Raw genomic sequence first — 15,299 nt, forward strand, 5'->3', positions numbered from 1 at the left:
AAACCTGTGCTGTGCCAGGCAGGAAGATCGCTGAGAGTCTCGCACTCCTCAGGGATACGATCGCCTACGTGCAGGACAGAGGGTTGGACACCTGCCTGATCAGCCTGGACCAGGAGAAAGCCTTCGACAGGATATCACACAGGTATATGAGAGATGTTCTCTCCAAAATGGGCTTTGGGGAGGGAATCTGCAATTGGATCAGACTGCTCGACACCAACATTGTCAGTGCAGTCTCAATCAATGGGTGGGAATCAGATAGCTTCCCAGTCAGATCTGGAGTCAGGCAGGGCTGCCCTCTCTCTCCTGCCTTGTTTGTGTGCTGCATAGAGCCATTTGCCGAGTCCATCAGGAAGGATGCGAGTCTGAGAGGGGTGACTATTCCTGGCAGCGGGGGCCTGCAGGTTAAGGCCTCCCTCTACATGGAATACGTCGCCGTTTTCTGCTCGGATCCGCTGTCCGTGCACAGACTCATGTGCATATGTGACCAGTTCGAACGGGCCTCAGGGGCCAAGTAAACCGAGGCAAGAGTGAGGCCATGCTCTTTGGGAACTGGGCCGACCAATCCTCGATCCCCTTCACCGTCAGGACCGACCACCTGAAGGTACTTGGTATTTGGTTCGGGGGGGCTGGGGCGAGTGCCAAGTCTTGGGAGGAGCGTATTAGCAAAGTGAGGCAGAAACTGGGCAGATGGACGCTACGGTCGCTCTCCATCGCGGGAAAAAACCTGGTCATCAGGTGTGAGGCACTGTCATTGCTATTATACGTGGCACAGGTCTGGCCTATTCCCAGAACCTATGCCGCTGCAGTCACCCGGGCCATCTTCCAGTTCATATGGAGGTCAAAGATGGACCTGGTCCGAAGGGACTCGCTGTACAAAGATCTGGGCAACGGGGGAAAATATACACCCAATGCCACCCTCACCCTGATGGCCACCTGTGTGTGTGGCTGCATCAAGCTGTGCGTGGATCCCCGGTACGCAAACACCAAGTGTCACTACGTACTGAGGTTCTACCTGTCCCCGGTGTTGCGAAGGATGGGCCTGGCCTCGCTGCCGCGGAACGCTCCAAGTAGTTGGACCGTTCCGTATCACCTGTCCTTCGTGGAGAAGTTTATGAAGAAAAACACCTTTGACCACAAGTCCATCAGGAAGTGGTCAGCACGTAGTGTCCTTGAGACCCTTCAGGAAAAGGAGAGGGCGGATCCTATCGAGCGGTTCGCTGAGCAGACTGTCAAAGCCATTTGGCAGAATGCCTCATCGCCAGAACTTTCCAACAAGCACCAAGACATGGCTTGGCTGGTGGTGAGAAGGGCTCTGCCTGTGAGATCCTTTATGCACGCCCGGACTCTCAGCCACACCGCACACTGCCCTTGAAGCGGCTGCGGGGGGGACGAGACTGTCACACACCTCATTCTGGAATGTGCCTATGCAGAGGAAGTCTGGAGTGTTTGTCAAGGCTCGTCCCCAGCAGCGCCGTGACACGGGACTCCGTGCTCTACGGTCTGTTCCCCGGGATGCACACCGAGACGAACATCACCTGTGCCTGGAGGATCATCAACTCGGTGAAGGACGCTCTCTGGGCGGTCCGAAACCTGCTGATCTTCCAGCTGAAGGAGTTGACCCTGACTGAATGCTGCAGACTGGCACATTCCAAGGTCCACGACTACGTGTTGAGGGATGCGTTGAAGCTTGGGGCAACTGCCGCCAAGACGCGGTGGGGAAAGACCACAGTGTAAAGTCTGCCTGCCTAACGAAGAACAGGGGGCCCATGCAGTCATTTGGGCTCTGCTGACGCCTCAGCTAATTATATGGACATATGATTTTTCAATGTACAGACCTGTATAAAAGTGATAAATTGTGATCTCTGTATGTACATGTTTACATATGTATGGCATGACCAACTGTACAGACCATCAAATTATTTTATGAATAAAGTATATTTTTGAAATAAAAAAAAAAGGTGGCCACATAGTTGACACAGGGGCCGCCCCACGACCAGTAGAACTCCACCACGCAGGCGGCCGACGAGTTCCCAAGCAGGCCCTTAACCCCATCCGCCTCCAGAATGCTCACCGGCTCCTGCCTGCTGTACAGCCGGCCGGTGTGGCTGTGACACAGCAGCTGCGCCAGGAAGGCGGCGGTGCCCAGTGACGGGAGCCTGCCGCGGGCCGCACGGCGCCATTTTCCTAACGGCCGCCCTCCCGCCGCTTCCCCGCTCGACTTCTCCTCCCAACCGCCTTCGCCCCCGCGTGACGTCTGCATGGGGTGATGGGCGGGGCCAAGGGAGCCTCACCGTCACCAAGCAACAGCCACCTCGCGCTGCAACTGCTCATTCACAAAAACAAACTCTCCTGTCTCGCTCTGCAGCTGCAGGGGGGACACTGCCACGTTTCCATGAGCCCTGTCTACATTGGGAAAGCTCACGGCTCAATTTAAACAGAGATTCCGACATCTAACGGAACGGCGTCACATATAAAGTGGGCAATCTGCATTTTAAAGGGACGTGAACATTTTAACGGGCTATTTCTGCAAATAAAGAGGGTTAAATGGACAAGATTACCATTCAAAGGGATGTGGGCACATTCAAAGGGATACCTTAATATGTAAAGTGACGCAGTTATATCTAAATGAATCTACATTTCGAAGAGACGTTGCCTATTTGTAAGCAGAAATATCCCGTTAAGAGACATACTCATTGTTGTGGTTCTGTTCGCCGAGCTGGAAGTTTTTGTTGCAAACGTTTCGTCCCCTGGCTAGGCGACATCATCAGTGCTTGGGAATCTCCTGCGAAGCGCTTAGAACATAGAAGAATACAGCGCAGTACAGGCCCTTTGGCCCTCGATGTTGCACCGATCCAAGCCCACCTAACCTATACTAACCCACTATCCTCCATATACCTATCCAATGCCCGCTTAAATGCCCATAAAGAGGGAGAGTCCACCACTGCTACTGGCAGGGCATTCCATGAACTTACGACTCGCTGAGTGAAGAACCTACCCCTAACTTCAGTCCTATATCTACCCCCCCTTAATTTAAAGCTATGCCCCCTTGTAATACCCGACTCCAGACGCGGGAAAAGGTTCACACTGTCAACCCTATCTAACCCCCTAATCATCTTGTACACCTCAATCAAGTCACCCCTAAACCTTCTTCTCTCGAATGAAAACAGCCCCAAGTGTCTCAGTCTTTCCTCATACGATCTTCCTTCCATACCAGGCAACATCCTGGTAAACCTCCTCTGCACCCGTTCCAGTGCCTCCACATCCTTCCGAGAGTATGGCGACCAAAACTGCACACAATATTCCAGATGCGGCCGCACCAGAGTCTTATACAACTGCATCATGACCTCAGGACTCCGGAACTCAATTCCTCTACCAATAAAAGCCAGTACGCCATATGCCTTCCTCACCGCACTATTTACCTGGGTGGCAACTTTCAGAGATCTGTGTACATGGACACCAAGATCCCTCTGCTCATCCACACTACCAAGTATCCGACCATTAGCCCAGTACCCCATCTTTTTGTTATTCTTCCCAAAGTGAATCACCTCATACTTAGCTACATTGAATTCCATTTGCCACCTTTCTGCCCAGCTCTGCAGCTTCTCTAAATCCCGCTGTAACCTGCCACATCCTTCCTCACTGTCAACAACTCCTCCGACTTTCGTATCATCCGCAAACTTGCTCACCCAACCTTCTAACCCCTCTTCCAGGTCATTTATAAAAATGACAAACAGCAATGGTCCCAAAACAGATCCTTGCGGAACACCGCTAGTGACGGCACTCCATGAAGAAACTTTGCCATCAACTACTACCCTCTGTCTTCTTCCATCCAGCCAATTCCTAATCCAAACCTCCAACTCACCCTCAATGCCATACCTCCGTATTTTCTGCAGTAGCCTACCATGGGGAACCTTATCAAACGCCTTACTAAAATCCATATATACCACATCTACCGCTTTCCCCTCATCAACCTCCTTCGTCACCTTTTCAAAGAATTCAATAAGGTTTGTGAGGCACGACCTGCCCTTCACAAAACCATGCTGACTATCCTTGATCACATTATTCCTATCCAGATGTGCATAAATCCTATCCCTTACAATTCTCTCTAAGACTTTGCCCACAACAGAAGTGAGACTCACCGGCCTATAGTTACTAGGGTTATCCCTACTCCCCTTTTTGAACAAGGGAACCACATTTGCTATCCTCCAGTCTTCTGGCACTACTCCTGTCGACAAAGAGGACATAAAAATCAAGGCCAATGGCTCTGCAATCTCCTCCCTTGCTTCCCAGAGAATCCTAGGATAAATGCCATCAGGCCCAGGGGACTTATCTATTTTCACCTTTTCCAGGATTTCCAACACCTCTTCTCTACATACCTCAAAGCCATCCATTCTACTTATTTGTGACTCAGTATTCACATCGACGACAATGCCCTGTTCCTGAGTAAATACTGACGAAAAGTATTCATTCAGTGTCTCCCCAATCTCTTCCGCCTCCACACGCAACTTCCCACTACTATCCTTGACTGGACCTATTCCTACCCTAGTCATTCTTTTATTCCTGACATACCTATAGAAAGCCTTAGGGTTTTCCCTAATCCTACCGACTAAGGACCTTTCATGTGGAGTTTGCACATTCTCCCCGTGTCTGCGTGGGTTTCCTCCGGGTGCTCCGGTTTCCTCCCACAGTCCAAAGATGTGCGGGTCAGGTGAATTGGCCATGCTAAATTGCCCGTAGTGTTAGGTTAAAGGGGTGGATGTAGGGGTATGGGTGGGTTGCGCTTCGGCGGGTCGGTGTGGACTTGTTGGGCCGAAGGGCCTGTTTCCACACTGTAAGTAATCTAAAAAAAAAAAAAAGACATTTTTTTTTAGTAAGTAATCTAAAAAAAAATGTCCCCTCCTTGCTGCTCTGAGCTCTCTCTTCAGGTCCTTCCTGGCTACCCTATAACTCTCAATCGCCCCAATTGAACCTTCACGTCTCATCTTGAGATAGGCCGCCCTCTTCCTTTTAACAAGGGATTCAATTCCTTATTAAACCACGGCTCCCTCGCACGACCCTTTCCTCCCTGCCTGACAGGTACATAATTATCAAGGACACTCAATAGTTGCTCCTTGAACAAGCTCCACATAACATTTACACTCTTGCCTTGGAGTCTACTTTTCCAAGCCACACATCCTAAGTCATGCCTCACCGCATCATAATTTCCCTGACCCCAGCTATAACTCTTGCCCTGTCTTACACACTTATCCCTCTCCATCACGAGAGTAAAAATCACCGAATTATGGTCACTACCCCCAAAGTGCTCACCTACCTCTAATTCTAACACCTGGCCTGGTTCGTTACCCAGAACCAAATCCAGTATGGCCTCACCTCTTGTTGGCCTGTCTACATATTGTGTCAGGAAACTCTCCTGCACACATTGAACAAACACTGACCCATCTAACGAACTTGAGCTATAGCTTTCCCAATCAATATCAGGAAAGTTAAAGTCCCCCATAACAACCACCCTATTACTGTCACTCATCTCCTGAATCACCTTCCCTATCCTTTCTTCAATGATTCTAGGACTATTAGGAGGCCTGTAAAAGACTCCTAACAGGGTGACCTCACCTTTCCTATTCCTAACCTCAGCCCAAACTACCTCAGATGGCAAGTCCTCATCCATCGTCCTTTCCACCACTGTAATACTAATCTTTGACAAGCAATGCCACACCTCCCCCTCTTTTACCACCACCTCTGACCCTACTAAAACATTTAAATCCTGGAACCTGCAACAGCCAATCCTGTCCCTGTTCTAGCCATGTCTCCGTAATAGCCACAACATCGAAGTCCCAGGTACCAACCCACACTGCAAGTTCACCTACCTTATTTCGTATACTTCTTGCATTGAAGTATACACACTTCAAGCCACTTTCCTGTTTACAGGCACCCTCCTTTGAAATTGATGCCATGTTCCTAACCTCCCTACACTCCAGGCCCTGCACCCTGAAGCTACAATCTGGGTTCCCATGCCCCTGCAGAGTTAGTTTAAACCCCCCCCCCCCCAACAAGAGCACTAGCAAACCTCCCCCCAAGGATACTGGTGCCCCTCAGGTTCAGGTGTAGACCATCCTGTTTATAGAGGTCCCACCGTCCCCAGAAAGAACCCCAGTTATCCAAAAACCGGAATCCCTCCCTCCTGCACCATCCCTGTAGCCACGCATTTAAGTGTTCTCTTTCCCTATTCCTCGAATCTCTATCACGTGGCACGGGTAACAAACCAGAGACAACAACTCTGTTCGTTCTAACTCTGAGCTTCCAACCTAGCTCCCTGAAAGCCTGTCTAACATCCTCGGCACTCCTCCTACCTATGTCGTTGGTGCCTATATGGACCACGACTTCGGGCTGCTCCCCCTCCCCCTCCAGGACCCGGAAAACACGATCAGAGACATCACGTACCCTTGCACCTGGGAGGCAACATACCAAACGTGAGTCTCTCTCGTTCCCACAAAACCGCCTATCTGTGCCCCGAACTATCGAGTCCCCAATTACTACTGCTCTGCTCCTCTTCACCCTTCCCTTCTGAGTAACGGGGACAGACTCCGTGCCAGAGACCTGAGCCCCGTTACTTACCCCTGGTAAGTCATCACCCCCACAAGTATCCAAAACGGTATACTTGTTCTTGAGGGGAACGGCCGCAGGGGGTCCCTGCACTGGCTGCTTCCTCCCAGTCCCCCTCACTGTCACCCATCTATCTGCCATCTTTGGAGTTACTACTTCCCTATAACTCTGATCTATGACCCCCTCTGCCTCCCGAATGATCCGAAGTTCATCCAACTCCAGCTCCAGTTCCCTAACACGGTCTTGGAGGAGCTGGAGATGGGTGCATTTCCTGCAAGTGTAATCGGCAGGGACGTCGATGGCATCCCTCACCTCATACATGTTGCAGGAGGAACATTGCATTGCCTTCACTGCCATCCCTCTAAAGCTAACTTTTATTTAAAAAAAAACTGGGTCTAAAGAATACAACAAGCAAAATTCAGCACTTACCTACTTACCACAACAGATGTTATTATTAGGTTAGAGGAGGAGGGCGGGTGGGAGGCACTACCCGTGTAGTGCCTCGGGTTCCTCTCCTTCGCGCTTTTAAAGGGGAAAAAACCGACCCAGGTATGCTTACACTAACTGCTTCCGGGTCTCGGCTGCCTCTCTGGTCGTCATCACTTCCCCCTGGTGCTCCCGCTCTTTCTCTGAAGAGAGAGTGAAAGAGAAAAAAAAAACACCGCTGCCCGCTTCTTTGATGTTTCCTCCGACATTTATAGTGGTCTGTCCCTGCCGCTTCCGGTTGTCAGTTTCAGCCGTCCGCTGTAGTGGTTGGTATATTGGGTCCAGGTCGATGTGTTTGTTGATGGAGTTTGTGGATGAATGCCATGCCTCTAGGAATTCCCTGGCTGTTCTCTGTCTGGCTTGCCCTATGATAGTAGTGTTGTCCCAGTCGAATTCATGTTGCTTGTTGTCTGCGTGTGTGGCTACGAAGGATAGCTGGTCGTGTCGTTTCGTGGCTAGTTGATGTTCATGTATGCGGATTGTTAGCTGTCTTCCTGTTTGTCCTATATATAGTGTTTTGTGCAGTCCTTGCATGGTATTTTGTACACTACATTCGTTTTGCTCATGTTGGGTATCGGGTCCTTCGTTCTGGTGAGTTGTTGTCTGAGCGTGGCTGTTGGTTTGTGTGCCGTTATGAGTCCTAGGGGTCGCAGTAGTCTGGCTGTCAGTTCCGAGATGCTCCTGATGTATGGTAGTGTGGCTAGTCCTTTTGGTTGTGGTATGTCCTCGTTCTGTGGTCTTTCTCTTAGGCATCTGTTGATGAAGTTGCGCGGGTATCCATTTTTGGCGAATACCTTGTATGTGTTCCTCTTCTTTTTGCAGTTCTGGTGTACTGCAGTATGTTGTGGCCCTTCTGAATAGTGTCCTGATGCAGCTTCGTTTGTGTGTTGGGGTGGTTCCTGATGCAGCTTCGTTTGTGTGTGTTGGGGTGGTTCCTGAAACTCCACAAACTCCATCAACAAACACATCGACCTGGACCCAATATACCAACCACTACAGCGGACAGCTGAAACTGACAACCGGAAGCGGCAGGAACAGACCACTATAAACACCGGAGGAAACATCAAAGAAGCGCTTCGAAGGAGGCTCCCAAGCACTGATGATGTCGCCTAGCCAGGGGACGAAACGTTTGCAACAAAAACTTCCAGCTCGGCGAACAGAACCACAACAACGAGCACCCGAGCTACAAATCTTCGCACAAACTTTGAAGACATACTCATATCTAAAAGGGGTAAATATACATTGCGCTTAGAGGAACAGAACACATTTAAAGGGCTGAGCTACAAGTAACGGGGCATTTTTATATTTAAAACGATACATTGAAATCTAAAGAGACTTGGACATAATTAATGGTATATGGTAATATTTACAAAGCATGACCATATTGGAAATAGTGCAGCCACTTTGAAAAAGGGGTTTGGGGTGGCCGTGACATGGTTAATTTTTAAGGAAATAAGCAAGTTATTACGATTTGAAATGATCTTGAAGGGGTAATGTAACCAGTAAATGGCAAAGGTAATTGCAAAAAATTCTTGAAAAGAAAAGGATTCCAGATATATGCGGATGTAGAGAACTAATTCAACAAAAGAGCCATTATTAATTTGATGGACCAAACAATCTCCTTTTGAGAGATATAAATGGGAGCATCAATATTGAAGAAGAAATTCCTATTTTTGTCCTCCTCCCAAAAGTCTCTGTCTTGTCAGAGTACAGTGCAAGCCAGTACAATTTGTTATGCCACAGTAGACCTTGCAACTCAACCTCACCGAATATTCATATCTGTGTTCTTAGCAGTCAAATACTGGCTCTGCCAGTGATGCTCACATTCCACGAACAAATAAAACAGATTATGGTGCTGCTAACACTGCATGTGCCAGAATTAAAAGGATCAGAACAATTCTGAACTCACACGACACACAGTTTGTGTACAATGCCATTATTTCTACTTAGTCTGTACCAAATTAAGAGCAGCCAGTTTACATTTCATTGGCAATTCTGCATGTTGACTTTCTATCATCACAATCTCTTTGATGTTCTTGTATGTGCCTAAATTAATCTTCAGATTATTCAATTGTGAAACAATGTTACTAGACTAAAAATTCACAACTTCACCGACTGCCAAAACATTTTTTTTAGGCTATTTGGGCAGCAGCACTGACAAATGAAACATCAAAGAAATACAAAGGTATGAAGAGGGTTACATACATTTAACCAAATACAATGGCAGTGCAGAGAATTTCAGAAAAAGTGCAATAAATATTCACTTTTTACCCCTTGTTCAACTCATTCAAGAATTTCAAATTGAAAATGTGGTAATTCAAGAGCAAATGGCAACATTCGTTTGTTAATAGATTCACCATAAATTGTGAAAGATCACTTTTATCAAAGTCACAATGTTTAATCCCAAATGGAGCAATTAAGTACAAAGTTACTTTCAACTATTTAATAAGACACTGCAAACTTTATTTCATATGAAAATACAATCATTTTATAATTTGGATAAGATCTTTACAAAGGAAATATTTTAAACAAAATAGCTTTCCTGGGTATCAATATTGGCAACAGTTGTGCAGCAATTATTTGGCAATTGTCCAACTAATTGAAATAATTTCAGAACAAATGAGCTGCTTCATTATTATACACTGAGATATTTTTAATACCAATCACATGAAAAGAAAATCTTTGCCTTAAAGAGCCAGGTAAAGTTAAATAAAATAGAAAAGCATCTTACAGAATTCACTTCAAATCATCTCTGGTGAATCACAAAAAGATGATGCTCAATAAACCAAATGATGGACAATCACTGGTAATGATGGAAAAACATTGTAAAGAATGTAGATATCTCAATTATCCTTAAAAGAATATCTACTCTGCCTTGGACAAGAACAACTGAAAGTTTTTTTGTCTGATTGAAATCTACAATAGCCAAGCTTTAGAAAATCCATCACTGAGCCCGATCTTGAATAAACGTTTTTTTTCCCCAGGAAATCCTTTTCAACTTTCAGGCTTCTCCAACTACAAGTAGCATGAAGGAAAGGTGAAGCTCAGTGGGGAAAGGCTGAGTAATAGCATATCTAGGCTCTCACCTACGTATTCTCCGAAGAAAAACATACATCTGGATGGGGACATGAATAGGAAGCATTCAGAGGGATATGGGCCAAATGCTGGCAAATGGGTTACTAGATTAATTTAGCATATCTGGCTGGCCTGGACTGAAGGGTTTGTTTCTGTGTGCTCATTACAGATAGCCCTCTTCTGGGATCCCCATATAAGCTGTTATTTTCATGAAATAATCTGACAATTGTTGACTTCCATCAACCTCCCGAGAAATTTCCTCTCTCTGCAAAGTGTTGTTCACGTTGGCAAGTTCAATCCTCCTCCAGTCCTCAGGAACACACTCTATAATGCACAACGTTCTCAATACCTGTTTAACGTTCAGTGGGAAACTACTTTCAGTCCAACAGTTAGACAGAATTCCTCCGAAATGTTTTTGGCAAATGCACTGCTCCCACGAGGGCTTGTGGGCCCACAGTTCAAATGCTTTTAACAGCCTTTTTTTAAAAAATTTCCCCACCTTCCCAGGATACAGAATTTCTCCCACCAGAAATTGTTTGCCCTGAAAAAAATCCAGCAGGATGATGATTATGGAGCTATCAATAAAAATGCCTCATATGGTTCACCCAAGGTTAGAAATGGAAGAACATCTCTCTTCAAAGTTACTGTTCCATTTGCCCTTTCAAAATTCCTCGAATTTAAGGTGTTCCATTGTAGCATTTAATTATGATCCATTAAAAGCAGTATCCAGTCTCATCCGAGTGCGGAACCAACTCAACTGACTGAACAAGCGAAATAACTTTTCTGTCTGCTCTTCAGATGTGACATCCTCCCCCTCTCTGTTGATGCAACAGGATTACCAGAGCTGGAAGTACCACTCTCGGAATACAATTGCTGATCAACAGTTTACTTGAACTGTTTAACATAAGGATTTAAAAGCTGCTAGCCCGATCTCGCACAAAGCACAAAAGCCAAACTGTTCACCCGTGCCTGCGCAGAGGAGAAATTTCACTTGGAATAGATCACAAAATAAGAACCGTTTCCAGTCCCACAACTCATGTGCTTCCCACGGACAAAGTTAAACATCACACACCATCAGGTTATAATCCAACAGGTTTGGTTGGAAGCACTAGCTTTCGGAGCGCCGCTCCTTCATCAGGTGGTTGTGGAGAATGAGATCATGATTATGGAATTTAGAGCCAATGGAGTCCAGTGTCATGGAAATGTAATGCATCAAACAATTTTAGATTAAATCTTTCACCTTTCGAATGGGTTTCTGTTCTTTGGTATGTTAATCCCAGAATATGATTTTAATTACCTTCAAGAATATCATTCAAATGCAGAGCTTTTCTAACAATAGGTGTGAATTCTGTCTGCGTCCGAATATTGAGTCAGAGTGACATTTTTCTTAGAGAAAAACTCTGCATTTAAATTTCATTTTTGAGGAGGTAATTTATAGATTAGGGTGTAAAGGTTAGGGTGGATTGGCTGTGCTGAATTACCCATAATGATCAGGGATGCGCAATTTAGGATGGATTGTCCATGGGAAATACGGAGGATGGGAATGGATATGAGTGAAACTCTTCGGAGGGCCAGAGTAAAATAAATGGGCTGAATGGCCTGCTTCCACATTGTCGGGGGAGTCATAGAATCCCAACAAAGGAGCATTTTGTCTGCATCTATCCTGTCAAGCCCCTTTCAGAATTCTACTGGTTTCAATAAGATCACTTCTGGTTCAGAGAGGTGTACAGCACAGAAACAGGCCCTTTGGTTCAATTCATCCATGCCAATCAGGATTCCAAAACTAAACTAGTCCCACTTGCCTGTGTTTGGCCCATATCCCTCTAAACCTTTCTATGCATGTACTCATCCAGATTCCACATGCAAACCACCTCAGTCAAAACGTTGCCCCTCAGGTTCCTTTTAAATCTCTCTCCTCTCACTTTAAAGAAATATGCCCCTGATTCTTGAGCTCCCTTACACTAAGGAAGAGCCCTTTGCTATTCACCTTACCTCCACTCCTCATGATTTTATCAATCTCAATAATGTCACTCCTCAACCTCCTGTGCTCCAATAAATAAAGTCCCAATCTCTTCTTATAACTCAAACCCTCCAGTCTTGGCAACATCCTGGTAAATCTTTACCGAACCCTCTCTCATAGAATTCTTCCTATTACAGGGCCACCAGAATCGTACTCAGTACTGTACAAGTGGCCTCACCAACATCCTGTACAACCTCAACATGATGTCCCAACCCCTATACTCAATGGGGTGAACAATGAAGGCAAGCATGCTAAATGCCTTCTTGACTACCCTGTCTAGCAGCGATGCAACTTTCAAAGAACTATGTACCTGAACCCCACCATGTCTCTCTTTTACAGCACGACACAGGGCCCTAGCATTATCTGTACAAGTCCTGCCCTTCCTTGTTTTAGCAAAACACAAGCCCTCGCTTTTAATAGCTCACTCTAAGACACCCACACATACACGCCCCCAACACTCTCACAGGCTTATACTCCATCACACAGTCACTTTACCAAACATGCACACACTTTACGTGCACTCTCATGCACAAACTCACATGCACGCATTCACACATCACTTTTTGGGCAAACTTGTATTGGCAGAATTATGTTTGCAGATACATTCTACTTTGCTCAAAAAGTGCACAAACTGTAGTCAGTCAATCCGTGTAATATTTTATAATTTCCTACTTGGGAACTAGAACCAGTCTGATTCAAGATTGGGATACTGACAGACCCGAACCTCACACTTTTAATGCATTGTCTGGGCTGAGAAGTCACTTTTTTAAAAAAAACCTTAAGTCATCTCGAGAATGTGAATTAATAGTAGTTCTGGGATTTACAGATTAATGAACTGAAACCTGCAACTCATTCTAAAAGGTGAAAGACTTAACAGCAATTTGGTTTGTTCAATATGTCATTTCAGTTGCATGACACTGTGATCTTTTGCTATAAAATCTGTGTCTTATGATCCTGTTCCACAGTTACCCGATGAAGGAGCAGTGCTCCAAAAGCTCATACTTCCAAATAAACCTGTTGGACTATAACCTGGTGTTGTGTGATTTTTAACTTTATCCAGCCCAGTCCAACATCGGCTCCTCCATATAATTTCTCGCGAACACAGCCCACACCTCCTGATGCTGCCAGGAAACTTTACAACGCCGATGAAATGACACACTCTGCACTCCTGAAAAATTGACAAGTTCTCACGATACTGGCTGCTCATTCACGACTCCATCTGATACGCGACATTGGAAGGTTAGTGCAGGAGGCTGAAAGAAATGACAGCTTGAAAACAAAAACTCTTGGAGCTCAAAACTTTCAATGAGAGTCTGAGGCCGGCAGCAAGTCCAAGTAACCTTTATTGCGACCCAACTTTGTTACAGCTTCAGATCCGCCCAGCAAAATGGCAGAGAAAAAAGTAGCTGCTTTTTAAACAGCTCAAAGTCAAAGCGCACACACTCCCCCCACCCCCCCATCACTTTCTTTACTATTGGTCAGCACCAAGATGTCCCTTTGTAATTGGATCCTTGGTACAGCCTTAACCTGGAGGAAGCATTGACTCACTCAGCAATTTCAACCCATACCCTGTATAGCGCCATCTGTTGCAGTGGGAATCAAACCCGGGACCCCCTGGAACTGGGTTAATAGTCCAGTCGATAATGGCACTCAGCCGTCATTCCTTCAATCACCCCATGTGAACTCGCTGGTGCCTCTGGAGGAGGGAGGAGCGCGTGAAGTCCTTTCCGCACTCGGGGCAGCCGAAGGGCCTCTCCCCTGTGTGGACCCGCCGGTGGGTCAGCAGGTTGAAGGAATTGCTGAAGGCCTTCCCACACTCGGGGCAGCTGAAGGGCCTCTCCCCCGTGTGCACCCGCCGGTGCCTCAGCAGGTTGGGGGAACTGCTGAAGGCCTTCCCGCACTCAGGGCAGCTGAAAGGCTTCTCTCCATTGTGGACTCGACGGTGCCTCAGCAGGTTGGGGGAATGGCGGAAGGCCTTCCCACACTCGGGGCAGCTGAAGGGCCTCTCCCCCGTGTGGATCCGCTGGTGAATCAGCAGAGAAGAGGAATTGTTGAAGGCCTTCCCACACTCGGGGCAGCTGAAGGGCCTCTCCCCAGTGTGGACCCGCCGATGGGTCAGCAGGGAAGAGAAATCGCTGAAGGCCTTCCTACACTCAGGACAGCTGAAGGGCCTCTCCCCCGTGTGCACCCGCCGGTGCCTCAGCAGGTTGGGGGAACTGCTGAAGGCCTTCCCACACTCTGGGCAGCTGAAGGGCCTCTCCCCGGTGTGGGTCCGCCGGTGGGACAGCAGGTTGGAGGCCTGGGCAAATCTCTTCCCACACTCAGGGCAGGAGAACGGCCTCTCCCCTGTGTGGGCCCGCAGGTGCCTCAGCAGGTGGGAGGCCCGGGTAAATCTCTTCCCGCACTTGGGGCAGTTGAAGGGCCTCTCCCCCGTGTGGGACCGCTGGTGCCTCAGCAGGTCGGAGCATTTGCTGAAGGCCTTCCCACACTCTGGGCAGGAGAACGGCCTCTCCCCTGTGTGGATGCGCCGATGAGTCTCCAGGGCAGACGGGAAATGGAAGCTTTTTCCGCCATCACCACACTTGCACCATTTCTCTACGGGGTGGGATTCCTCAGGTTTCTCCATGGCCGAAGCTTCAGCTGCACACACACACACTTCCAGCCCCTCCCTGTCGTCAATTCCTATTTCCAGGCTGTAGATGCTGCTACACGCCCCACACTCAATGCGCTGCAACAGTAGGGTCTCTCATCCAGTCCTACTGATGCTGAAAACGTACTCAAACAGGAACCAAAATGCTTTGCTCCTTCTCACAGAATCATAGTTGAAAATTGTTGCGGTCCCGAAGGATTGAGTGACTGTCAGACATTGACATCAAAGTGAGGACTGCAGACGCTGGAGAGTCAGTGTCGAAATGTGTGGTACTAGAAAAGCGCAGCAGGTCAGGCAGCATCCGAGGAGCAGGAGAGTCAATGTTTCCGGCATAAGAACTTCATGCGTTGATTTTGAAGCTTCTATCTTCAAATCCACTGTTTAAAAGAGATTACAAAAGTCATCACTGTCAGTGCAGGGTAAAAATTCAAAACAAGCAATTCTACTTTCTGCGGAATATTCTGGTCT

The 15,299-nt window shown here is 47.2% G+C and overlaps 3 protein-coding genes across 5 annotated transcripts in view; 1 reads left to right on the plus strand and 2 right to left on the minus strand.

Annotated features, from left to right (window-relative positions):
- LOC148144324 (uncharacterized) overlaps positions 1 to 15,299 on the minus strand; it is a 222,541-nt gene that overhangs the window by 84,761 nt on the left and 122,481 nt on the right. The window lies entirely within an intron of this gene.
- The window catches only part of LOC122543538 (uncharacterized), a 144,810-nt gene that overhangs the window by 36,705 nt on the left and 92,806 nt on the right, over positions 1 to 15,299 (plus strand). The gene's annotated exons all lie outside the window — the stretch shown is intronic.
- Positions 9,485 to 15,299, minus strand: part of LOC148144325 (uncharacterized) — a 46,171-nt gene continuing 40,356 nt past the window's right edge. For all 3 annotated transcript variants that reach the window (XM_087974679.1, XM_087974680.1, XM_087974681.1), the window contains exon 2: positions 9,485 to 15,208. In XM_087974679.1, the coding sequence (XP_087830805.1) occupies positions 13,851 to 14,807 (957 nt within the window). In that variant the 5' untranslated portion in view covers positions 14,808 to 15,208 and the 3' untranslated portion in view covers positions 9,485 to 13,850. The remainder of the gene's footprint in view (positions 15,209 to 15,299) is intronic.

The sequence above is a fragment of the Chiloscyllium plagiosum genome, unplaced genomic scaffold (genome assembly GCF_037043375.1).
Source record: "Chiloscyllium plagiosum isolate Xiang-an unplaced genomic scaffold, Cpla_swu_hap1 HiC_scaffold_27, whole genome shotgun sequence".
Classification (NCBI taxonomy): Eukaryota; Metazoa; Chordata; class Chondrichthyes; order Orectolobiformes; family Hemiscylliidae; genus Chiloscyllium; species Chiloscyllium plagiosum.